This window comes from Pseudophryne corroboree, chromosome 5 (genome assembly GCF_028390025.1).
Source record: "Pseudophryne corroboree isolate aPseCor3 chromosome 5, aPseCor3.hap2, whole genome shotgun sequence".
Taxonomy (NCBI): Eukaryota; Metazoa; Chordata; class Amphibia; order Anura; family Myobatrachidae; genus Pseudophryne; species Pseudophryne corroboree.
In genome coordinates, this window is record NC_086448.1 from 32913145 (window position 1) to 32938545 (window position 25401).

The 25401-nt window shown below is 50.4% G+C and overlaps 1 protein-coding gene across 3 annotated transcripts in view; it reads right to left on the minus strand.

Annotated features, from left to right (window-relative positions):
- LOC134927139 (serine/threonine-protein phosphatase 6 regulatory ankyrin repeat subunit B-like) overlaps positions 1 to 25401 on the minus strand; it is a 223420-nt gene that overhangs the window by 99552 nt on the left and 98467 nt on the right. For all 3 annotated transcript variants that reach the window (XM_063921203.1, XM_063921202.1, XM_063921201.1), the window contains 2 exons: positions 20517 to 20645; positions 6843 to 6971 (listed from right to left, as the gene is read on the minus strand). In XM_063921203.1, the coding sequence (XP_063777273.1) occupies positions 6843 to 6971; positions 20517 to 20645 (258 nt within the window). The remainder of the gene's footprint in view (positions 1 to 6842; positions 6972 to 20516; positions 20646 to 25401) is intronic.

Here is a 25401-nt window from a genome sequence, read left to right on the forward strand (position 1 = left end):
GCTGCGTGCACTACCGGCCACATACCAGTCACCTCCCATCACTTATCCGCCACCTCTCTGATACCGCTGCGTGCACTACTGTCCACCTCCCATTACTTACCCACCACCTCTCCGATACCGCTGCGTGCACTACCGGCCACCTCCCATCACTTACCCGCCACCTCTCTGATACCGCTGCGTGCGCTACCAGCCACATACCAGTCACCTCCCATCACTTACCCGCCACCTCTCTGATACCGCTGCGTGCACTACCGGCCACCTCCCATCACTTACCCGCCAACTCTCTGATACCGCTGCGTGCACTACCGGCCACCTCCCATCACTTACCCGTCACCTCTCCGATACCGCTGCGTGCACTACCGGCCACATACCAGTCACCTCCCATCACTTATCCGTCACCTCTCTGATACTGCTGCGTGCACTACTGGCCACCTACCAGTCACCTCCCATCACTTACCCGTCACCTCTCCGATACCGCTGCGTGCACTACCGGCCACATACCAGTCACCTCCCATCACTTATCCGTCACCTCTCTGATACTGCTGCGTGCACTACTGGCCACCTACCAGTCACCTCCCATTACTTACCCACCACCTCTCCGATACCGCTGCGTGCACTACCGGCCACCTCCCATCACTTACCCGCCACCTCTCTGATACCGCTGCGTGCACTACCGGCCACCTCCCATCACTTACCCGCCACCTCTCTGATACCGCTGCGTGCACTACCGGCCACCTACCAGTCACCTCCCATCACTTACCCGTCACCTCTCCGATACCGCTGCGTGCACTACCGGCCACATACCAGTCACCTCCCATCACTTATCCGCCACCTCTCTGATACTGCTGCGTGCACTACTGTCCACCTCCCATTACTTACCCACCACCTCTCCGATACCGCTGCGTGCACTACCGGCCACCTCCCATCACTTACCCGCCACCTCTCTGATACCGCTGCGTGCGCTACCAGCCACATACCAGTCACCTCCCATCACTTACCCGCCACCTCTCTGATACCGCTGCGTGCACTACCGGCCACCTCCCATCACTTACCCGCCACCTCTCTGATACCGCTGCGTGCACTACCGGCCACCTACCAGTCACCTCCCATCACTTACCCGTCACCTCTCCGATACCGCTGCGTGCACTACCGGCCACATACCAGTCACCTCCCATCACTTATCCGTCACCTCTCTGATACCGCTGCGTGCACTACCGGCCACCTACCAGTCACCTCCCATCACTTACCCGTCACCTCTCCGATACCGCTGCGTGCACTACCGGCCACATACCAGTCACCTCCCATCACTTACCCGTCACCTCTCCGATACCGCTGCGTGCACTACCGGCCACCTCCCAGTCACCTCCCATCACTTATCCGTCACCTCTCCGATACCGCTGCGTGCACTACCGGCCACATACCAGTCACCTACCATCACTTACCCGCCACCTCTCCGATACCGCTACGTGCACTACTGGCCACCTCCCAGTCACCTCCCATCACTTACCCACCACCTCTCCGATACCGCTGCGTGCACTACCGGCCACATACCAGTCACCTACCATCACTTACCCGTCACCTCTCCGATACCGCTACGTGCACTACTGGCCACCTCCCATCACTTACCCGTCACCTCTCCGATACCACTGCGTGCACTACCGGCCACCTACCATCACTTACCCGCCACCTCTCTGATACCGCTGCGTGCACTACCGGCCACATACCAGTCACCTCCCATCACTTATCCGTCACCTCTCTGATACCGCTGCGTGCACTACTGGCCACCTCCCAGTCACCTCCCATCACTTACCCACCACCTCTCCGATACCGCTGCGTGCACTACCGGCCATATACCAGTCACCTACCATCACTTACCCGTCACCTCTCTGATACTGCTGCGTGCACTACTGGCCACCTCCCATCACTTACCCGTCACCTCTCCGATACCACTGCGTGCACTACCGGCCACCTACCATCACTTACCCGCCACCTCTCTGATACCGCTGCGTGCACTACCGGCCACCTCCCATCACTTACCCGCCACCTCTCTGATACCGCTGCGTGCACTACCGGCCACATACCAGTCACCTCCCATCACTTACCCTCCACCTCTGTGATACCACCTGCACCTATCACAGCAGTGCCTGTGTGCGCTGACTCTGTGTAACGCAGGTGCATTATCTGTTCTCAAATGTTAGCGCATGCGCAGTTACAAATAAGCGCTCTACTACTTGACCATCAGCATTGCGTGCGGACCGCGTGTGGCCCTGAATCAGATCTTATATGTGTATGGGAATTTATACACTGTCTGCATTAGTCTGTACTTATGGTTTTGTTGCCAGTGTTATCCCCTTGTACAGCGCTATGGAATCCTTGTCACACAATGATAATAGTAACAGTAATAAAATCATTCTTTGTCTCCCTAAATACTGCTAGGACATGCTGAGACTTGTAGTACCCCAAAACTATACTATAGGAGGATAATACACAGAGTGGGCAATGCAGCTGTAATTGGAAGCAGCGCCTTCAGCCGGCAGAGAACCGCTGTAATGTGTATCCTAATAATAACACAGACGCACTGTCACAGCTTCCTCTCTGAGTTACACATTATTGGCAATGGTATATGCGGAGAGCAATAAGAAATTATACATCAATAAAAAGATATAGATTATAAATCATTTAATTTAGCGTGAGATAAAAAATAATCTGCTGTATTATACTGATGTTCTTAAATGATGACTTGGTAACTTGGAATGTGGGATAGACATTCACAGAAAAATGGCAGAGTGGGAGGAGCAACAGAAATATGTTCTGAGTGGCTGACAGTAATAAAAGTCAGACCCCGAGGTTCCCTGGTGAATTGTGTGCTAAAACAATGTGTTTTACTAATTAGAAGAACACGGGGGGTAATTCCAAGTTGATCGCAGCAGGAAATTTTTTAGCAGTTGGGCAAAACCATGTGCACTGCAGGTGTGGCAGATATAACATGTGCAGAGAGAGTTAGATTTGGGTGAGTTATTTTATTTCTGTGCAGGGTAAATACTGGCTGCTTTATTTTTACACTGCAAATTAGATTGCAGATTAAACACACCACACCCAAATCTAACTCTCTCTGCACATGTTATATCTGCCTCCCCTGCAGTGCACATGGTTTTGCCCAATTGCTAACAAAATTCCTGCTGCGATCAACTTGGAATTACCCCCACCGTCAGCTCTGCGCTTCTTTATGGAAGCGTTTTTTTCCTAGCTAATTACCAAGAAGGCTTCACAGGACACTTATGGAAAATCCTAGTAATACTTTGTTACGTATCCTCTCTCATTGTTGTTCACTGCAATAAGATGTGACGTACCAGGCAAATGTATTATTGAAATCATGCAGGGACAGCACGTACGATACAAGACTGTCCCAGGAAAGAGTCTACCGTCAGCTGGCTGTGGAGGAGGTGAGAACCTGCCGAGGAGTTCTGAGAAGCTCCCTCTCTGGCAGTGCTCTCCACATAAGACAGACGGGTAGCTTGTGGGTCAAGATCCAGAGTGCTAAGCTTTCAACAGTTCTACAAGTGCCAGCATGCTAGTAAATGCCTGCCAGACCTGCTGAAACTTATAGTTCCACAGGAGTACTTTCCCAGTGGCCCTTCACTGAGGCCGGCTGACCTGGGGATTTATACACCCTTCACTGGCTGACAACGACGATACATCGCAATCCCGGTATCGGATGGAGAAAGCATTTCCATCCAACCAAGCACACTGACCATCGTTTACTGGTGCCCAGCGATGCCGCACACGCAGGCTGCTAATGGGGGGGAGGGGGGATTGCAGCCCAGCAGATCTGGGACTCAGGGTCGATAGTGTCTAGGTCTACACACATTAGGTCGACACCTATTGGTCGACACAGGACATAGGTCAACACGGCCACTAGGTCGACATGAGTTATTTATGTTTTTTTGGTGTCGTTTTCTTTGTAAAGTGACCGGGAACCCCAATTAGTGCACCGCGTCCCCTCGCATACTCCCATGTCCCTTGCTTACGCTGCGCTCGGCACAGGTTACCGTCACCCCAACTGTAGTCCAGGTGGATCGTAAAGTATGAAAAAGTTCAAAAAAAAGGAAAGAAAAAAGTGAAAACCGCATGTCAACCTTGTTTATGTCGACATAATGGCTGCGCCGGCCTATTTCTTGTGTCGACATATTCACTGTCGACCAATAGGTGTCAACCTAATGTGTGTCGACCTAGACACTGTCAACCCAGAGTCCGGATACCCAGCCCAGCCTCCTCCTAAGCTGTTGCAGTCTATTTCTTTGCACAATCGGCATAAGAGTGTCTGTCAGGCGCGGGCTGCCCCTCTGGAGTTCCGGAGTATACTCTATGTGTTAGTGATGTGCCTGGGAGGGAGTTGGGGGTACTGTACTGTAGCCGGAGCCAAGTCCTGAGTCGCGTTTACAACACAGAGATTCAGTATAAACAGCCAGAAGTGCGAGACGGGGGTCTATGTACTGCGCTGATCCCTGTCTGCGGGATGGGGGCCTGGGGGGGGGGGGGGGGGGGCATGCTGGACGTGTAGACACAAATCTTCTAATTAGTCAACAAGTGGTCTAAGCGCTGTAACCTGCCAAGTAAATATTTTCTTAACACTTAACATTGATTTACATGCCAAGCGTTCTGAGCTACCGGCAGCCTCAGCCAGGCAGAAAGTGTACAGTAATGGACGAGGCCTTCACTTCTACATCACACTTATCTTACTATGGAGCATCTGTAAATCTACGTCCATTATATATATATTATTATTAGCAGGTTACCTCATGAGAGTTCAGCAGGAATCCTTTATATGTTAACTGAATCCCGGAGACTTCCAAAAGTCTCATAAAGTAATTTATATTGCAGGTTATTTTATGCCCCATGTGTACCTATCCTATATAATAAAAGGCTGACGCTGCTCCTCAACTCTATAGGGGGAATTCAAGTGTTGCGACGGGTTCTTTACCATATGAAAAATCAGTGGCGCAGCAACAAAATATGGAGTTTAATGAATTTTTTTTTGTCTGGTTCTCCAAAAACACAGCTAAACTACACAATACGTGCAAAATGCTCACCTTCTGCTTAATGCTTCCATATAGCTCTATGGGGGGAAATTAGATGGCCTGCACCCTCCTGATGTGCTGCAATCTCTCTACACAATCAGACTCCTTGTGCAGGGCTGGGCTGGCCCACAGGGGGAAATCCCTGAGGGTCGCCATTGCCTGAGGGCCGTACCCCCTTCTCCAGGGGTCAGTAATTTGGTTGAGCAGGATCATGGATAAAGTTGGGTGCCAAGATCAGCCCTCCAGCCAATCAAAGTGAGCGGTCCTGACACAACCCTGCTGGCTCCTTTATAAAGGGGACGTGTTTGTTGCATGTCCTCTCTAACACCCCCCCTTCCTCAAGCTTGGGCCCCCTACCATTTCATTCCATGATGGGCCCCTCATACCCCAGTCCAACGCCGTCCTCGTGGCTTCCTGTTTTGGGAAACTATCGTGTGGTAAGAATGGTTGGAGGTTCTCCAAAACTGCAAAATCCCTAAAGCACTTGTCTTGGCTCTAAATGAATAACCTGGCTACTTATTAAACATTTAGGGGCCTATTTATCAAACCAAAATCACATAGGAAGAATTAGGGAACTTTTTTTAGAAGCGATGTGCTATAAGCTGAATGTAGGAGGAATCAGATACGGTGTATCTCCAGCATTCAGCTAAGTAAAACAGAAGACCACAGTCCCACCCCATTATTTTCAGTGGTCTGGGTCAGATTGCTAAATTACAGAAAGCTTTTCTGGAGCTCACCCAGGTAACTCTGGGCCTGGTTCATATTTGTAGGGGGTCTGCGCAGGTGCAATACCTGTACTGCGCATATACAGAAAGGGTCTTGCTATATCGCTCGTAGCCCCCTGTCAGCCGCAGCATGATAGACCATCTGGCCGTTTGGGGGGGGGGGGGGGATGCAAAGCAGGGCGGCATCGTCCTTCAAAACAGGGGCGTGTCACCCCAATTTTGAAAGCGTGATGAATCCAGGGTGTCCATCGTCGGATGCAGATTTCCTAGACCCAACAAGAGGCGTCTATCTCCTACAGAGGCTCCTGCGCCATTAGAATATTAATCAGACGGAATTGCACAGCCGCTTACAAATCTGAATGGGGCCCTTTGTATAAAGATGTACAGATATGTCCTCATATCCATACGCCAAATGGTGCGAGATGCCGGCATGACTGAGCCACTCCAAGAGGCGAGAGGTGCAGCGTACCAACCTGTAAATATTGCATCTTATTTGCATGGCAGACGCAGCGAAACACCACTCACAGTGTACCAGGGACCCTGGGCTGGGACTGTAACTGGACAGGAATTCGTTTTAAACACTTACAAAGTCTCAGATGAAGCACAAGGGAAACAGACCCCTACGTGACGTGATAAAAACTCCCTGACTCGCAATGCGGTAACAATACTGCTTGCATTGAAAACTTCTGGGTGCAAGAACAGAGCTTCAGAAAAAGCCCTGTCCCGGCAAATGTGGTAGTTAGTGGACCCGATGTACATACTGCGCGTGCATCAGCGTGGGCCGAAGGAGGAACCCTCCCAAAAGAATTGCGCAAACGTAGCTATAGGCTACCACGTATTAAAGCCATCTGCAGACGGTGTTAGCTGTCAGGGCCATGCTCCGGAATGCTTTGCCTGGAGGAGGTGAGAGAGGACTGAGAAGGAGAAACGACCTGTCCCTGACAGAGGCGCGAGGCACAGGATGAGTTAGTGAGCACTCTCTTATAGACGCATGTTTCCGTTATGCCTATAAACGTTGCTTGATCCCATCCCCCTTTACCTGTGCTGTGCTGCAGGAGATATCAGCATCATGCTCCATAAGCAGTCTGACAATTCGCACGTCCTCCCCCTTGCGGTGGACCATGTCCCCGGTTATGGCCGCAGCTAGGTGCAGAGGGGTCTCTCCTTCCTAAAACAAGTGCAGAACAGTTCATGATTCCGGCATTCTGCTCAGTAAACGCTGAGGGGTGTGCAGTAAGTTTCCGGACGCACAAACAGTATTATATTTACAAAGTGATATTATATTGTTTCACAGTATTCACCAGAGGAGTCTATGCACAGTTCCTTGCGCTCAGATCACTTGGTGTAGCCGCTGGACCACTACGAAGCAGGTATGTCTTCTGCATACTGGATGAAGGTCTCCACTGTAGATTTCAGTGAACCAAAACCAATCCCACACATCTTGCGCTTGATTTGTGGGAACCCGCAGAAGTTGCAGGAGGCCAGGTCTGCACTGTACGGCGGATGACCAAGTTCCTGGATGCATTCATGGTCCAGAAAAGACACCACTTTCCCGGACTTGTGGGCAGGTGCATTGTCGTGATGGAGAAGGGCACAACGAGTGCAAGTTCTTGGACGGCGCCTGGAAATGGCTTCCAGACCATGCAACAAGCATTGGTTGGTGTATCAGTCCCCAGTGACGGTGACCGCTGCATGAGTGGTACTGTCGCTACATGACCAGTCTTGGCCACAAAAATAGCCACCAACTGGGCCGATTGTTGTTTGGTCTTGGGGTAGAAACTGTAGATCCAGGATTCATCACCATGGATGATCTCCCAGACAGAGTTTAAGTGACCGCCATCGAACCTGGCTAGCATGTTGCGGCACCAAGTCACCCGAGCATCCTTCTACTCTTAAGTCAGCTGATAGGGCATCCAGCATGCAGAAACCTTTCTCAGTCCAAGTTTTCATGGAGTATCAAGTGGATGGATCCCAATGAGATGCCTATCTCCTTCTCTAACTGGGCCATGGTCACCCTGGCGTCCACCTCAATGGTTGCTCACAGTGCAGCAACGCTGTACTCAGTGATGGCGGAAACAGGTCAGCCTTAGTGTTCCTTGACTTCCAGGGACTGTCTCCCGTGCTGAATTTCTGCAAAACACTTAAACACAGTGGTTCTGGACGATACTTCCTCCCCAAAAGCAGCTCAGTCGGTCAAAATTCTCCTACTGTCTGTTATGAGCCACAGCTGTGGCTCATTCCTGTTTTGCATGTCAGTTAGGTATTTTATGTTTATAAGTTGTTTCGCAGGCCAGGATTTCCCGTTGCTCTGTTTAAGAGTACTCTTGGTTGCTGCCGCTGGTGAGTCTGTGTAATTGCAGCTTGTTCCCATGTGTTCAGCCTCACCTGGCTGCTAATTGCATCTTGTCAGTTTGGAGTCATGCAACAGGGCAGCTGCATGAGATTATTAATTAGGCCTCTCTGTTATATGCTGGCTCAGTGCTATTCACAGACGCTGGTGATATTTCTGGGTTTCCAGTCTGCTTGAGTTCTGAGCTTGGTTCCTGCTAGTTCCTGAGCTTCCTGTGTCGATTCCTGTGTCAGTCCCTGTGTCGATTCCTATGTCTGATCCTGTGTCCTGCCGTGAGGCGTTCCTGTCCTGAGGTCCAGTGCCTTTGCCTGGTCAAGTTTCTGGCTTCTTGGTGTCCACCGGTCTGTCGTTTGGGATTCTGCCTGTCCTCCAGTTCTGAGAATCTGTGTCAGCAGCATTGGGAGTTCCTGTCCGTTTGCCAATATTCGTACTGGTTCCGTGAGTAGCGGCACTGCCGCGTCCGTCGGCCTAGGCTGCTGTATTCCCTTATTATTTCTGTCACTGGTGTTTTGCAGAGGGTTCTGCTTATGCTGTCACCGCCGGTACACAAAAGTATTGTGTCGGCGTGTGGTCAGCATTTCCTTTGTTGTTCTTTTCCTTTGGCGGCAAGCCGCACATACTTTGGTTTTAGGTTTGTTAGTAGCCCCTGGCCTTGTTGTTTAGTCAGAGGGCCCCTTGTTATCACCCTGTCTCGGTTCACTCTTTGTCTCTCATTAAGACCTGAGGGGGCATCGAAGTTGGGCAGACGTAATCCGCCCTTCAAACGCGGCTGCCATGGGCTCAAGCAACCATAGTCTCGCAAGAGTGTACTGACAGCACGGGCGAGACAACGGAGATAGGGCGCCAGGGGCTATTCCCTTTCCATTCCCCTTTCCCAGCATTACGTCCTGGTGCTCTGGACTCGCTTCATAACATCTCCCTTGTTCTGAGCACCAGGAACCTAACATTATCACCAGCCATACCACAAAAAAGAAATAAAACTTTTTTTTTATTTTTTGGCCCAGTTCAGTGTCTAGTCTAGAATCCAGTCCTGTCTAGAATTCAGTGTGCAGAATCCAATCCGGTGTTTAGAATCCAGTCTTGTCTAGAATTCAGTGTGCAGAATCCAATCCGTGTTTAGAATCCAGTCTTGTCTAGAATTCAGTGTGCAGAATCCAATCCGGTGTTTAGTATCCAGTCCGGTGTTTAGTATCCAGTCCGGTGTTTAGTATCCAGTCCGGTGTTTAAAAAAAAAAAAAAAACAGTCTTGTTTTGTTTAGCAAAAATTTAGTCCTGCCTTGTCTAGTCCTGCCTTGTCTAGTCTTGCCTTGTCTAGTCTTGCCTTGTCTTGTCTAGTTTTAAATCCTCCTATGTCTACTATGCAAGCCCTGCAGGCATCTCTCTCAGCCCTGAACTCTGCTTTCAGTGCTTTGAGACCAGAGCGACTAGAAGTTTTGCAGCAATCCTTAAAGCAACTGCAAAACCTTCTGACTAAAATCTTGCTCATCTTGCCAGAAGTCGTTGAGAGTACATCTATCTCTAAAGAGACTCTTGTTCACAGTATAGTGACAAGAGAATCCTCTGGTTTAATTGAAGAGAAAAGGTTTAAAAGTTTTCTGCGGCCCAGGCTCTCAGAAGAGGAGCGTCTGCGTCGCAGAAACTTAAACTTATGCCTATATTGTGGGGGTTTAGGCCACTATCTGCAGACCTGTGAGTTGCGCAAGCCAAAGTGTGGTGACGAGTCTTGCCCTCTGGCCAAGTTGAGTCAGGATACAAGACCTACTCCTGTCTCTACTGTGGCAGAGGTACTTGTCACACAACCCACACTAAAAAGCTCTCTGTCCTATAATTGGGGTCCTTGGGCAAGGGAGCCCCATTATAGATTCAGGAATCAAAAGAGAATGTTTCTCTCCTCTCTTGAGGTTCCTGTTGAAGTTGCAAGCCCCTGGAGTGGTGCCCGTTGCCCAGGGTCCTGGAGTGGTGCCCGTTGCCCAGGGTCCTGGAGTGGTGCCCGTTGCCCAGGGTCCTGGAGTGGTGCCCGATGCCCAAGGTCCTGGAGTGGTGCCCGATGCTCAGGGTCCTGGAGTGGTGCCCGATGCCCAGGGTCCTGGAGTGGTGCCCGATGCTCAGGATCTTGGTGCGGTGCCCGATGCCCAGAGTGCTGGAGCGGTGCCCGATGCCCAGAGTGCTGGAGCGGTGCCCGATGCCCAGAGTGCTGGAGCGGTGCCCGATGCCCAGAGTGCTGGAACGGTACCCGATGCCAAGAGCGCTGGAACGGTACCCGATGCTGTAGCTTATAGAGGGACATCAAATATTATAGCTCAGGTTTCCATACCAGAAGGGGTCTCAGAAGCTGTTACCCCAGGTAGGGACTTGAAGAGCGCAACCCCAGAAAGGGTATCTAAAACCATAGTTCTAGAAGGGAACTCGAGAAGCAAAACCCCAGAAGGGATATTTGAAGTAATATCCCCAAGTGGGGTCTCGAGAGACGCAGCATCTAAGAAGGGTCTAGAGGTCGCTTCCCCAGGAAAGAACTTAAGAGGCGTAGCATTAGTGGAGGTGCTGAAGGTTATAGCTTCAGCAAAAGTCCCGGAAGTCATAGTCCCGGGAGAAGTTTCGATAATTATCGACTCAGAGAGGGAGGCCGATGGCTCGGTCCCAGTAAAAGAATCCGAGGTGCTGACCCCAGCGGCCACTGCCCCAGCGGGGTTCCCGGAGGCCACTGCCCCAGCGGGGTTACCGGAGGCCACTGCCACAGCGGGGCTCCCGAAAGTCACTGCCTCGGGTGGGATTCAGAAAGTCACTGCCCCGTGTGGGATTCAGAAAGTCACTGCCCCGGGTGCGGTTCAGAAAGTCACTGCCCCGGGTGGGGTTCAGAAAGTCACTGCCCCGGGTGGGGTTCAGAGAGTCTCAGCCTCGAGTAAGGTCAATAGTGACCAGGTCCTAGCAAAGCACTCCAGTCAGTCAGATGGGAAGGAAACACATCCTGACTCTGATATCTCAACATCCATAATCTTTGATGGGGACTTAGCCCAATTTCTGGCGCTTTACAAACACTATTACATTATTATGTTGTCTAGACCATTTCTGGGCATCACTTCAGAGAACCTTGTGCTTTATCGGATTTATTCTTTTAGAGGGGAGCCTTTTGAGTGGGCGACCAGCCTAATGAAAGCTGAAGATCCCATTCTTCAGGATCCCCCAGCATTCAGTGATGCAATTATTAAAAGATATGGTTCCAAAGAAATTGGTTCAGGTTCCTCTAAGTCACCCGTCTTGTCTGCTGAGAGTCCACCAAATACTGTAAACTCGGCACAAGAGTCCCAGCCCGTTGTTTTGACTGCAGGATGTGCTTTTCTGACTTCTTCTTCTTCTAATAATAGTACTCTGCCAGAAAGTTCAGCTCCCAAGGGTAAGAAACCTGTCTCTGATTTGAACGCAGCCTTGCTGGGTGGTACCATCAGTTCAGACAATATTTGGGGAATTACCTTGGTCAGACCTAAAGAGCTTTGTAAAAAGAAGAAGAAGAAAAATAAATAATTTTTGACTCTTGCCTTGATATTAAAAAAAAAAAGTTTTTTTTTCCTTATCTTGTGTCCAGTGGCCACCGTCAGGGGGAGGGCACTGTTACAAGCTGTGGTTGCAGCTTGTTTCTGTTTTCGTGTCTGTTAGACCAGTGTGTCAGGTTTTTTTTTGTATCTCTTGTTTTGGATAGTCTGTATTTTGGGGTCCTTTGACCCCTCCTCAAGGGGGGGGGTACTGTTATGAGCCACGGCTGTGGCTCATTCCTGTTTTGCATGTCAGTTAGGTATTTTATGTTTATAAGTTGTTTCGCAGGCCAGGATTTCCCGTTGCTCTGTTTAAGAGTACTCTTGGTTGCTGCCGCTGGTGAGTCTGTGTAATTGCAGCTTGTTCCCATGTGTTCAGCCTCACCTGGCTGCTAATTGCATCTTGTCAGTTTGGAGTCATGCAACAGGGCAGCTGCATGAGATTATTAATTAGGCCTCTCTGTTATATGCTGGCTCAGTGCTATTCACAGACGCTGGTGATATTTCTGGGTTTCCAGTCTGCTTGGTTCCTGCTAGTTCCTGAGCTTCCTGTGTCGATTCCTGTGTCAGTCCCTGTGTCAATTCCTATGTCTGATCCCGTGTCCTGCCATGAGGCATTCCTGTCCTGAGGTCCAGTGCCTTTGCCTGTGCCTGGTCAAGTTTCTGGCTTCTTGGTGTCCACCGGTCTGTCGTTTGGGATTCTGCCTGTCCTCCAGTTCTGAGAGTCTGTGTCAGCAGCATTGGGAGTTCCTGTCCGTTTGCCAGTATTCGTACCGGTTCCGTGAGTAGCGGCACTGCCGCGTCCGTCGGCCTAGGCCGCTGTATTCCCTTATTATTTCTGTCACTGGTGTTTTGCAGAGGGTTCTGCTTATGCTGTCACCGCCGGTACACAAAAGTATTGTGTCGGCGTGTGGTCAGCATTTCCTTTGTTGTTCTTTTCCTTTGGCGGCAAGCCGCACATACTTTGGGTTTAGGTTTGTTAGTAGCCCCTGGCCTTGTTGTTTAGTCAGAGGGCCCCTTGTTATCACCCTGTCTCGGTTCACTCTTTGTCTCTCATTAAGACCTGAGGGGGCATCGAAGTTGGGCAGACGTAATCCGCCCTTCAAACGCGGCTGCCATGGGCTCAAGCAACCATAGTCTCGCAAGAGTGTACTGACAGCACGGGCGAGACAACGGAGATAGGGCGCCAGGGGCTATTCCCTTTCCATTCCCCTTTCCCAGCATTACGTCCTGGTGCTCAGGACTCGCTTCATAACATCTCCCTTGTTCTGAGCACCAGGAACCTAACACTGTCGGAGACCATTCTTGTAGTCACCGTAGACCATGGCTCTCCAGTGGCCTCCGTTGATCTCCATAACAAGTTCAGTGTGCAGTGCTACTTACTGTATATACGGGTCTGTGCCCGGACATTTCACAAGAACTTTATAGTTCACTACTAGTCAGATTGTGTCTACTCTACCAATGCACTGCGCATCCGGAAACTTATTGCACAACCCTCGTATAAACACATTATTAATGACGAGATATTACAGAGAAAATATGCTTATTATTTTTATCCCTGTTTTATTTTTCCATATTAGAAATAAAAAAAATAATAAACCTCCTAATGATAATGTGTGGACCCCTTATTCAAAAGTAAAGCATTCAGTACCTTTAATACCAAGAAATAATGACACGGAGACTTGAATTTGGCAGAAAATTGTTAGCTATTTATTGTACCCTAACCATTAGCAAACCTGTAAATTTAAAATTTTAGTTAACATGCCGATTCAGCAGGCATATGGTGGCAGAAAAAAAGAACGGCTCTATTCAACTGACGCTAACCTTAAAACATTAAAATTCAAAACTATCCTAATTTAAACACAAACTATAAAATAGGTAATAGGTGCCCGACTCATACCCCCACGGTGACTACCCACCCTGATGAGTGATGCCGCTGCCCCCGGACGGGTGGTCGAGCGGCCTTAAAAGTCAATGGAGGTGAGTGCACCTAAACCACACCAAACTGTAAATCACTACAACTAACAAGACAAACTACAACCTGCCGTTCTTTTCCGCCAACAAATAGCCAACGATAACACCAGACTAACAATTCAAAGCCAAGGCACTCCGTGCCAGAACCTCTACCAAACAGGGTGGGAGGGCGGGAAGGCAATTCAGCAGCAAGAGAGACCAAGCTGGCCTAGCATTCCCTATATATATTGGCCCTCCCCTCTCACCATGGGCTGTACTTTCCTCACAGCTAGGTCCACCCCTCACAGGAGGTTTAACTCTCTCTATTCCTATGCAGTCATTTCGCTCTCCTAAACCTCCTAATGATAATGTGTGGACCCCTTATTCAAAAGTAAAGCATTCAGTACCTTTAATACCAAGAAATAATGACACGGAGACTTGAATTTGGCAGAAAATTGTTAGCTATTTATTGTACCCTAACCATTAGCAAACCTGTAAATTGAAAATTTTAGTTAACATGCCGATTCAGCCGGCATATGGTGGCAGAAAAAAGGAACGGCTCTATTCAACTGACGCTAACCTTAAAACATTAAAATTCCAAACTATCCTAATTTAAACACAAACTATAAAATAGGTAATAGGTGCCCGACTCATACCCCCACGGTGACTACCCACCCTGATGGGTGATGCCGCTGCCCCCGGACGGGTGGTCGAGCGGCCTTAAAAGTCAATGGAGGTGAGTGCACCTAAACCACACCAAACTGTAAATCACTACAACTAACAAGACAAACTACAACCTGCTGTTCTTTTCCGCCAACAGCGAAAGACTCCTCCCCAGAGTCTTCGCACCGCCACCATAACCTCAACCTAACTCCCGCAAACGAGAAACAGATCCTCCAGGAAAAGCATCATCCCCTCATTGGACAGATGCACACCATCAGGCCGAAAAAGGTGACTGTCTCGAAACCGAATCCTAGGGTGGCGAACCACTTTGCCTCCGTGGGACAACACCCACTTCGCCACCGCCCCATTCACCTTCTGCCTGGCCTCATCAATCAGGCGACCGTCCGCCACACCTCGCCAACTCAACCTTGGCACCATCATAGAGAACACCAAGACACAATTGGTCCACGCTGCGGCCACACTGGCCAGATCCTTCATCATGGCCCACCGCAGCTCCAAAGATGTCCTCTTCCCCAGGTCGTTGCCACCTAAATGGACAACCAGCACCCTAGGGACTCCATGCTCGCTGACCTGACTGACTAATCTACTCATCAGATCTTTCCACATCATCCCCCGCCAACCAAGCCAACTAACGCCATGAGCCCTAGGAAACATCTGCGCCCCCTCCGAGGCCAAAAACCTGGCTGCCCAGTACACATAAGAGTGGCCAACCACCCAGACTGCCAAATCATCGTCTACCGAACCTGAAGAGAAGAAAAGGGGTAAAAATTCAGTTAATAAGAATCTAAAGCAAAGTTTATTAAATGCATTAACCTGAAGGATCTGCCAAAAGAAAAAATGGAGTTTCGTGTCTTGCAGAAGTAACGGCCTAGCCGATCTGCACAAGCTTCCAGCCAATTGAAGCAGAACATAAACACACAATAGGAAAAATCTAAATAAAATAAGAAAATAAACGGGGGGGGGGGGGGGGGGGGGGTATAAAATGGGAAAAACATGTAAGAACTCAGCTGGAGGTGAAAGCATAAAAACCTGCTGAGGGACTTTGATTAGAACTGATCAGCCGAATTGTAGATTAGAATTCAGTCCGTCAAGTCAGGCAAAAAATCGCAAAAGAACTCCAGACCCCCGATGCCAGCAGCGGCGAGTGGCTAATCCCTGAGTAGGATAAACAGGGGAGACAAACAGATACACCACACAAGGACGGACTGAACTTTACAACAGGACTTATACAACTGCAAATAAACAAAACCATATTCAAGCAAACAAATCATGCAACGGGGCGAATATATCGTCTGTAACTCGACGACTTCCATCGCCCCACCGCCTGGATTTCAGCCACGGAAAACCCTGCCGACGCAGCCGACGTCGCAGCCCCGATGCGGAAAGAAAGCGTCCCGAAAGCAGCGGGTGGAAGGCCCAAGCTCGCCAGACAGCGACCCAGCATCCAACGAAACTGATATTTCGTCACTGGCAGACCGTCATAATGCAGCAACCACGACCCCCGACCATCGGGCCGCACTGCCGCATATTTTACTGCCAACCTCACCGGGCAAATGCTCTCCTCCAGCGCTGAAACCAAGGTGACCAATCGACCTCTACCTACTTGGTCCGTCTTAGAGCGACGCAATCTGCACAGCAAGGACCTCTCACCCACCACCACGTCCTCGAGAAGCATGCGCGAATCTGCTCGCTTAGATGGCGCCACCAGCTCCGAAACCCGAAAGGCACCGTGGTAAGCCATTGAGAACGCCAAACGGAACAGCAGCGATTCAAAAATAGACGACGCGATACTGCCAACCGCCATGATGACAGCCGGTAGCAAGGCCGCATCAATGGGCCGCCTCCTATCAGGCGGCGTTGGCGCCACGCGCGCCCACCCCTTCATCGCCTTAAGCAGAATCCCGCTCTTTGTCACGTCAGGGACACCCTTGATTTTGTTAAAGAACGAAATACCAGCTAAGTACCGGGATACCACCGCTCTGGACCTACCCGTAACAAACAGCTGCCAAATAAAAGAAAGCATCATCCGATGCCCGCTCTTACCTTGTTGACTTCGTCCTCGGACAAACTCCTCCCACTCGCTCCAAGCTTGTCCGTAAGCCTTGAGCGTGTTCGGAGCGACTGACCGCATCGCTAGACCCTCCAGTCCGGCCCGATCACCTGCCAGACATAACCGGGACATTGAAACCCTTGCTCATCGGCCTCGGGTGCCAACAAACAAAACCTCTCCCACTGACCTCGTGACAACGCGTCGGCAATTCCGTTCTCCAGACCAGGCACATGCTGCGCGCGGAACCACACATTCCTGTGCAAGCATGTCAACAGCAACTGCCCCAGCACCCTCAGGACCACCAGCGACTTCGCCCTCTGGTTATTTATCGCATGCACCACGCCCAGATTGTCACATCTAAACAAGATGCTGCGATGAGCCAGACGATCGCCCAAAACCTCCAGCGCCACCATAATGGGGAAAAGCTCCAGCAGCAAAAGGTCCTTAGTTAAACCCTCGCGATGCCATTCCGCCGGCTACAAGGCCGCGCACCAAGATCCCTCAAGGTAGCAACCGAACCCAGAGGAACCCCCCGCATCGGTAAACAGCTGCAGCCCAGCGCTGTCGACTGTTGGGGCCTGCCAGATACACACCCCGTTGAAGTCCTCCAGGAACGAGGCCCATACGGCCAAATCCCTCTTAATCTCGGAGGACAAGCGTATGAAATGATGCGGTCTGGCACACCCCGCAGTCGCCCTCTCCAGCTTCCGGCAGAAAACCCTGCCCATCGGGATTACCCGACAAGCAAAGTTCAACAGGCCCAGCAAGGACTGCGCCTGCCGCAGCGTGACTTTGCGCGACCTTACGAACCGGCAGATAGCCCCGCGGAGCTTCGCAACCTTGTCCTGAGGCAGTCGACACGATCCTGCCACCGTGTCGATTTCTATCCCCAAGAATGACAAACAGGAGACCGGCCCCTCCGTTTTATCCTCGGCCACAGGAACGCCAAAGTGAAAAAACAGAGCTCGGATGCTGAACAGCAAATCACCGCAGCGTGGCGAATTCGCCGGACCCACACACAGGAAGTCATCGAGGTAATGGGCGACTCCGTGACCCCCTGATGAAGACTCCACGCACCAATGTTAGAATGTGCTAAACCGTTCGAAAAACGAGCAGGAAACGGAACATCCCATCTGCAAACATTTGTCGATGAAATACTCCGCTCCAATCCGAAAACCCATAAAACGGAATGAGTCCGGCTGCAACGGTAGCAACCGAAACGCGGATTCCACATCGATCTTAGCCATCAGGGCCCCAGGGCCGTAACTACGGACCAACTCTAGCGCCTCGTCAAACGACTGATACACCACCGAGCAATGAGCCGGCGGTATCGCGTCGTTGACCGACGACCCCGACGGGTAAGAAAGATGCTGAATGAGCCTAAAAGCACCTGGAGTCTTCTTGGGAACTACCCCCACTGGGGAGATGACCAAGTCATCCACCGGGGGTGAGCTAAACGGTCCCTCCATCCTACCCAGCCGTACCTCCTTATCCACTTTCTCCCGCAGAACCGACGGCAAGGCACGAGCAGACTGGAGATTCCGTTGGGCCCGGACCGAAACCTTGCTCGCAACAGGCAAGCGAAAACCAAACTGAAAACCGTGAAACAAAAACTGAGCGTCCGCCTTATTTGGATACCAATCCAACCACTTGGCCATTGTATCCAAATTAATTGGCGTTGGTGCCCTGCGGAGCGCTCCCGCTCGCGCCAGGTCTTGGGTAACTTTGCTTACCCCGCGCACCCTGGCGACTGCCTTTAAAACAGGTAGAGGCTGGGTGGGAGCCGCCACATTGCAAGCACAAATGTCGAAACCGACACTGCTTGCCGAAGGAACAGGACGCATTGTTAAATGCGAAGCACTTCCCTTTTGCGGCGGCCTGCCCCCCCCCCACGGACGGCCAACCTACCTGTCTTGCCCGATCCGCCGTCCGCGCCGGTCCCTTGGGCGGACGACCCTGCGCGGTGCCCGTCCGCCCCCGGATTCCGGGGCTCCCTAGCGGGTTGAGAAGCCCGGGTGACTTGGAGCCAGACTTCCACGTCCTTGCAACCAAGGTCAATCACCTGCAAGCAGTCCTTTTTTCCCCGGAATTTCTCGTCATACATCCGCCATTCGATGCCTGACGATGTGCGCTGCATATCGTGTATTAAATGCAGGTATCTAATGACGTTCATATGTTCGTCAGGCCTATCTTCTAGGTATCAAGCCGCGAAGACGCAAAAACCGGCCAGCCAGTTGTCGAAGGTACGGAAAGCCTCGGCCCCGATGCCCTTCTTCGCTGACGCCGACTTATAGTCCTTCTTTGCGTCCTTCGTCAAGACGAACATATCAACGTAATCGCCCCTGCAGATTTTCCTACGGCAGCTATCCCGCAGTCCCCGCATCACGGCAGTGTAATCGCAGTGGACTACCCAAGGCAAATCGCATCGCTTCTTGGCCCTGCGAGCGTCCTCGCTAAGCCGCTTACGTCTCTTCCGCCTCTCCTGCTGCCCCGCCGCCCTCTTGGCGTATTTTGTCGCGCGCTTTTTCGCCCTAGTCGTGCTACTGACTTCGGACGCCGGCGACGACAGGGAAGAAGAAGAGGAAGAGCTGCGAGAACAAGAGCGCGTGCTGGAGCCCGACACCGACTGCTCAACCTCACCTGATGCTGTCGACTGCTCGGACAGGGAATCCTCCGGTGTGGCAACTGCGACATCCTCTTCCTCGCTCCCCACCATCTCAACTTCTCCGCGATCACCTGAAGAAGAAGACGGAGCAAAGGACCCAGAAACCAATCGAGGTGCATGCCTAGCACCCCGGGGCGAAGGCGTCCCCACATCGCGCCCTTGCTCGTCCCGCACGGAACGACCACCTAGCTGCGCCGCGGCCCGCCACTAACCCTCCGTCAGTGCCTGCAGGGAGAACTGTCGGACGAGACCCCGCGACAGGCCTCGTCCGACTTGCCACCACCGCCCACCCGCTCTGCCCCCCTCGCCTGGCACCGCCTCTCGGCCGCGACAAGGGGGAAGAGAAGGGGGACGAAACGGCAGCCTCAGTCGGCCGCCCAACGTGGCGCGCATGCACGCACCCGCGGGCGCCCGAACGCAGCACCGAAGCCGCCAACACTGCACCCGGACGATGCCCGTCCACCTCCGGGGGTCCTGCCTGTGCCCCCAGCCCTACCCGCCGCCCGCGCCCGGCCAGAAAGACCGGCCCGGAACCCAGCGGCAATGAGGACCGGGTCCACCGCGCCCCGTCCGCACCAGCGCCCGCGTAGGCCCCAGAAGACGGGAAGCCGTCAGCAGTGCCAGCCAGCCCATCCTCGGGCCCAGACCCACCGCCTGATGAGCGGTAACGGGCTGGGGTCCCGGCGGCACGGCGAGGTCGAGATGCGGCCATCACAGACAGAGTATAATTTTGAAGGCAAGTGGCAATAAACGAAGCTAGAGCAAACAAGGCTAAAAATGTGGAAACTCTGCTATGCAGCACTCACCAAAGGCAATTCAGCAGCAAGAGACACCAAGCTGGCCTAGCATTCCCTATATATATTGACCCTCCCCTCTCACCATGGGCTGTACTTTCCTCACAGCTAGGTCCACCCCTCACAGGAGGTTTAACTCTCTCTATTCCTATGCAGTCATTTCGCTCTCCAAATAATTGCAGGAACAGATTTGGCTCAAGAACTGCAGTTTCCCAGAAATTAAAAGTTTAATTTAAAAAAATTGCAGTTTAGGCACATTTCTTGCGTGCTGTACTTCAAAGAGTGTTTGGCTTTGTCAAGTCACCTTATTATCTTATTTTTATTTTTATTTTGTCCCCCCCCCCCCCTTCTGTGTTTTTCAGCCATGTCTTCATAGCATCGGTCAGAGCGGTTTATTTTTGTGGCTCTGTGATGTGGCATAAAGCAGCCATTGTATCCAATGCAGAGATCACTGGCAAGCAACAGGGATAAATAATTTAATGATATGAATACATGGATGAAAAGCACAAAAAGAAGCCAGAATAAAGATTTGCTTATCTTTGTTTAACAGGTCTGGACTTTCAGTTCTGCTGCGAGCGCTCGAGGCGGCCAGAGGCAGCAATCGCTTCGGGGCTTCGGTGTGATATTGTTAAAAAATGTGGTGTTAGGAGAGTGTTTCATGATATGTCCAGCAAAAATATAACAACATACCTGGTTGGGTTGGTTAACACAGGCTATAGCGTCCGTCTCGCTCTTTTCATTTGCCAAATAGTTGAGTATATGTTCCACGATGGGCAGATGGCAGTGCCGGACGGCGGTGTGCAACGCGTTCTCTCTAGCCTGGGGAGATAACGGCACAATGTAAACTGCTGTTCCTACTAAGAGATCAGTAATACAGGGGCTGATGTATCAAGCAGTGAGTGGAGAGGAGGACCAGTGGAGAATTTGCCCATCATCTACCTATCATTTTATAGATTGCACTTGATAAATGCTACCTTGCAGCTGATTGGTTGCCATGGGTAACATCTCCGAACGTCCCACTTACTCACTCTTTTTTACTGCTTGATACATAAACACCACAATCACATATTATACGTGTCAGAGGTCAGCAGCCTGCGGCTCCCCAGATGCCGCCATTATAGATCCCAGACTATGGGGTAAATTTACTAAGCTGGGAGTTCTATTTAAGATGGGGTGTTGCCAATAGCAACCAATCAGATTCTACTTCTCATTTATCTAGCACCTTCTAGAAGATAATACCTGGAACTGACTGGTTGCTGTGGGCATCATCCCATTTAAATAGAACTCCCATCTTAGTAAATTTACCCCTATGGTGGGGCATGCTGGGTCTTATAGTGCACACCAAGTGGAGGGCCAAAGATTGCCCCAGCCTGTTATACTATAAACTAGTTACCAGCCCGTCAAAATGATGGAAACACATAACAGTAATGTCAACGCGGGCGGCTATGCACGCCCGAACAGAGCAACACTTAAATTGCACCAGTGAGCACCATCTAGTGGCCGCTGGCGCACAAGACACTTGCATTCCCCCCCATAGAGGTGAGGAGCAGCCTTTTATTATATGGGATGATAAATGATGACACGTCATATTAAAGATAATGAGATCGGGAAGTGCACAACGGGCTTCCAGTAACAGAGGCCATTCCCTTATCTCTCTGAGTAATACTTAATATTACAGTTATAATGATAAAAATAGACCATTGGCTGGTGCCAAGCCGCTCAGTAACTCTTCCATCACCACGAAACACTGCACATATGTCATGAAACAGCTCGTGGGACGACACGCAGAACGTGAGCAGACTTATCTTAGGTTCCCATGTGAGAGGGGCTTATTCACATATAAACAACGTGATTTGTTACAGCAAGGATTATTACCTTCTCATAGGGGCAACAGCGATTGCAGAGGGGTAAATTCAAATCACGCATAAGGCATTTAGCAAGCAGCAGGATGGCTAATTTTCCCTCTCGCCCCATAGAGGTGTGCAGGGGAGCGAAATTACGGTCGTCAGACATTGATACTTTTCCTGTGCACCTGCTGTCTTGGGTCGCAAAGTGAGCTCGCCCCACCCAAAAAATTATAATAAGCGAACTTTTCATTTACTTTCATACAAAATAATAATTTTTAAAAAAAAAGTAGGAAAAGAGATGCTTTAGGGTGACTTTTAAACCCCCCCCCCCCCCCAAAAAAAACAAAAAAAAAAAACACTCAAATTAAATTTGGGGTGCACAAACCAACAAAAAAGTTTATTTTGGTTGTCATTTGAGGCCATTTTTGTTAACCCCCCAAAATGGCATGTAATTAATTTATTGGACTAATTAAGCTAACCAGAAACTTCCAATTGCCTAATTAGTCAGGGTGGGGTGGGGAGGGGTGTCCAAGGGTATTGCGCAGTGTCCCGACATTCTAACCTTAATATGGGGATTTTCCCTACCATCTCTTGAATGGAAATATGCGAGTTTACTCTGACTGGTTCAATGCGAGTTTCTCACTGGATTGTAAAACGCAAATTTGCTGAAAAAACAGCAACTCGCACCTAACAGGAGTGACCCATATGTTTTCAATATGTAACATGACAAAGTTGGGACACTAGGTCTACAGTCCAGATCTACTACAGCTGAAGGTACATCCATTATCTGCATTACCAGAGAGGCTTGAAGAATATCATGCCCAAGTAAGCAATACAATTGGCAGGATGCAACATACTCGGTACAGATAACGGGACAGGAAGAAGACACAAACAATTCTAGGAAAACGTGTACCATAGTACCAGGAACATAATGATATTGCAGAGAGAATGAATAGGTTTTAAAGTAGAAGGTACACTTTCTTGATTATATATATATATATATATATATATATATATTAGGATTGTAATTACCTACTGGTAAATCCTTTTCACGTAGTCCATAGAGGATGCTGGGGTCCATATTAGCACCATCGGGTATAGACGGGTCCCTTGGGAGCCATGAGCACTTGAAGAGTTTAATAGTGTGGGCTGACTCCTCCCTCTATGCCCCTCCTACCAGACTCAGTCTAGAAACTGTGCCCGAGGAGACAAACATAGTTCGAGAGAAGGAAATCCACAGATAGTGGTGAGATTCACACCAGCTCACACATAACAGAAAACCAAGCTAACTAGCCTGAAACAATTCAGCAACAGCTGAACAATAGTACTTAACCAAGTAACAATGCAGTACTTAACCAAGAAACAAATGCAGGAAAACAAAGCGCTGGGTGGGCGCCCAGCATCCTCTACAGACTACGAGAAAAGGATTTACCGGTAGGTAATTAAAATCCTATTTTCTCTAACGTCCTAGTGGATGCTGGGGGACTCCGTAAGGACCATGGGGAATAGACGGGCTCCGCAGGAGACTGGGCACTCTAAGAAAGAATTAGTACTACTGGTGTGCACTGGCTCCTCCCTCTATGCCTCTCCTCCAGACCTCAGTTAGAATCTGTGCCTGGAAGGAGCTGGGTGCATTTTAGTGAGCTCTCCTGAGCTTGCTATTAAGAAAGTATTTTAGTTAGGTTTTTTATTTTCAGAGAGCTTCTGCTGGCAACAGACTCTCTGCTACGTGGGACTGAGGGGAGAGAAGCAAACCTACTAACTGCGGCTAGGTTGCGCTTCTTAGGCTACTGGACACCATTAGCTCCAGAGGGTTCGAACACAGGATCTTAACCTTGGTCGTCCGTTCCCGGAGCCGCGCCGCCGTCCCCCTCGCAGAGCCAGAAGACAGAAGCCGGCGGGTGAAACAAGACGACGTCAAAACCGGCGGCAGAAGACTCCAGTCTTCATATGAGGTAGCGCACAGCACTGCAGCTGTGCGCCATTGCTCCCACACTAACCCACACACTCCGGTCACGGTAGGGTGCAGGGCGCAGGGGGGGCGCCCTGGGCAGCAATTGTGTACCTCTTGGCAAAAAGCGGCATATATACAGCTGGGCACTGTATATATGCATGAGCCCCCGCCATTTTTTACACCAAATCGTGGGACAGAAGCCCGCCGCTGAGGGGGCGGGGCTTCTTCCTCAGCACTCACCAGCGCCATTTTCTCTCCACAGCACCGCTGAGAGGAAGCTCCCCAGGCTCTCCCCTGCAGACTCACGGTAGAAAGAGGGTAAAAAGAGAGGGGGGGGGGCACATAAATTTAGCGCAATAATAATATATACAGCAGCTACTGGGTAAACACTAAGTTACTGTGTGATTCCTGGGTCATATAGCGCTGGGGTGTGTGCTGGCATACTCTCTCTCTGTCTCTCCAAAGGGCCTTGTGGGGGAACTGTCTTCAAATAGAGCATCCCCTGTGTGTGTGGTGTGTCGGTACGCTTGTGTCGATATGTTTGACGGGGAAGGCTATGTGGAAGCAGAGCAGGTGCAGTTGAATGAGGTGTCTCCGCCGACGGCGCCGACACCTGATTGGATGGATATGTGGAAGGTGTTAAATGATAATGTAAACTCCTTGCATAAAAGGTTGGATAAAGCTGAAGCCTTGGGACAGTCGGGGTCTCAGCCCATGCCTGATCCTACAGCGCAGAGGCCGTCAGGGTCTCAGAAGCGCCCACTATCCCAAATTGTTGACACAGATATCGACACGGATTCTGATTCCAGTGTCGATGGCGATGATGCAAAATTGCAGCCTAAAATGGCTAAAGCCATCCGCTACATGATTATAGCAATGAAGGATGTATTGCACATATCAGAGGTAAACCCTGTCTCTGACAAGAGGGTTTATATGTTTGGGAAGAAAAAGCAAGAGGTGACTTTTCCCCCTTCACATGAGTTAAATGATTTATGTGAAAAAGCGTGGGATTCCCCCGATAGGAAAGTGCTGATTTCCAAAAGGCTACTTATGGCGTATCCTTTCCCGCCAACGGACAGGTTACGCAGGGAATCCTCCCCTAGGGTAGACAAAGCATTGACACGCTTATCTAAGAAGGTACCCTGCCATCACAGGATACGGCCTCCCTAAAGGATCCTGCGGATAGGAAGCAGGAAAGTATCCTGAAGTCTGTGTATACACATTCAGGTACTCTACTGAGGCCGGCAATTGCGTCGGCCTGGATGTGTAGTGCTGTAGCAGCATGGACAGATACTCTGCTGAGGAACTTGATACCTTGGACAAGGATACTATTTTACTGACCCTGGGGCATATAAAAGACGCTGTCCTATATATGAGGGATGCCCAGAGGGACATTTGCTACTGGGCTCTAGAATAAATGCAATGTCAGTTTCTGCCAGAAGGGTCCTGTGGACTCGGCAATGGACAGGTGATGCAGACTCAAAAAAGCACATGGAGGCTTTACCTTATAAGGGTGAGGAATTGTTTGGGGACGGTCTCTCGGACCTAGTTTCCACAGCTACAGCTGGGAAGTCAAGTTTTTTGCCATATATTCCCTCACAACCTAAGAAAGCACCGTATTACCAAATGCAGTCCTTTAGATCACAAAGAAGCAAGAAAGTCAGAGGTGCATCCTTTCTTGCCAGAGGCAGGGGTAGAGGAAAGAAGCTGCACCATACAGCTAGTTCCCAGGAACAAAAGTCCTCCCCGGCTTCCACTAAATCCACCGCATGAC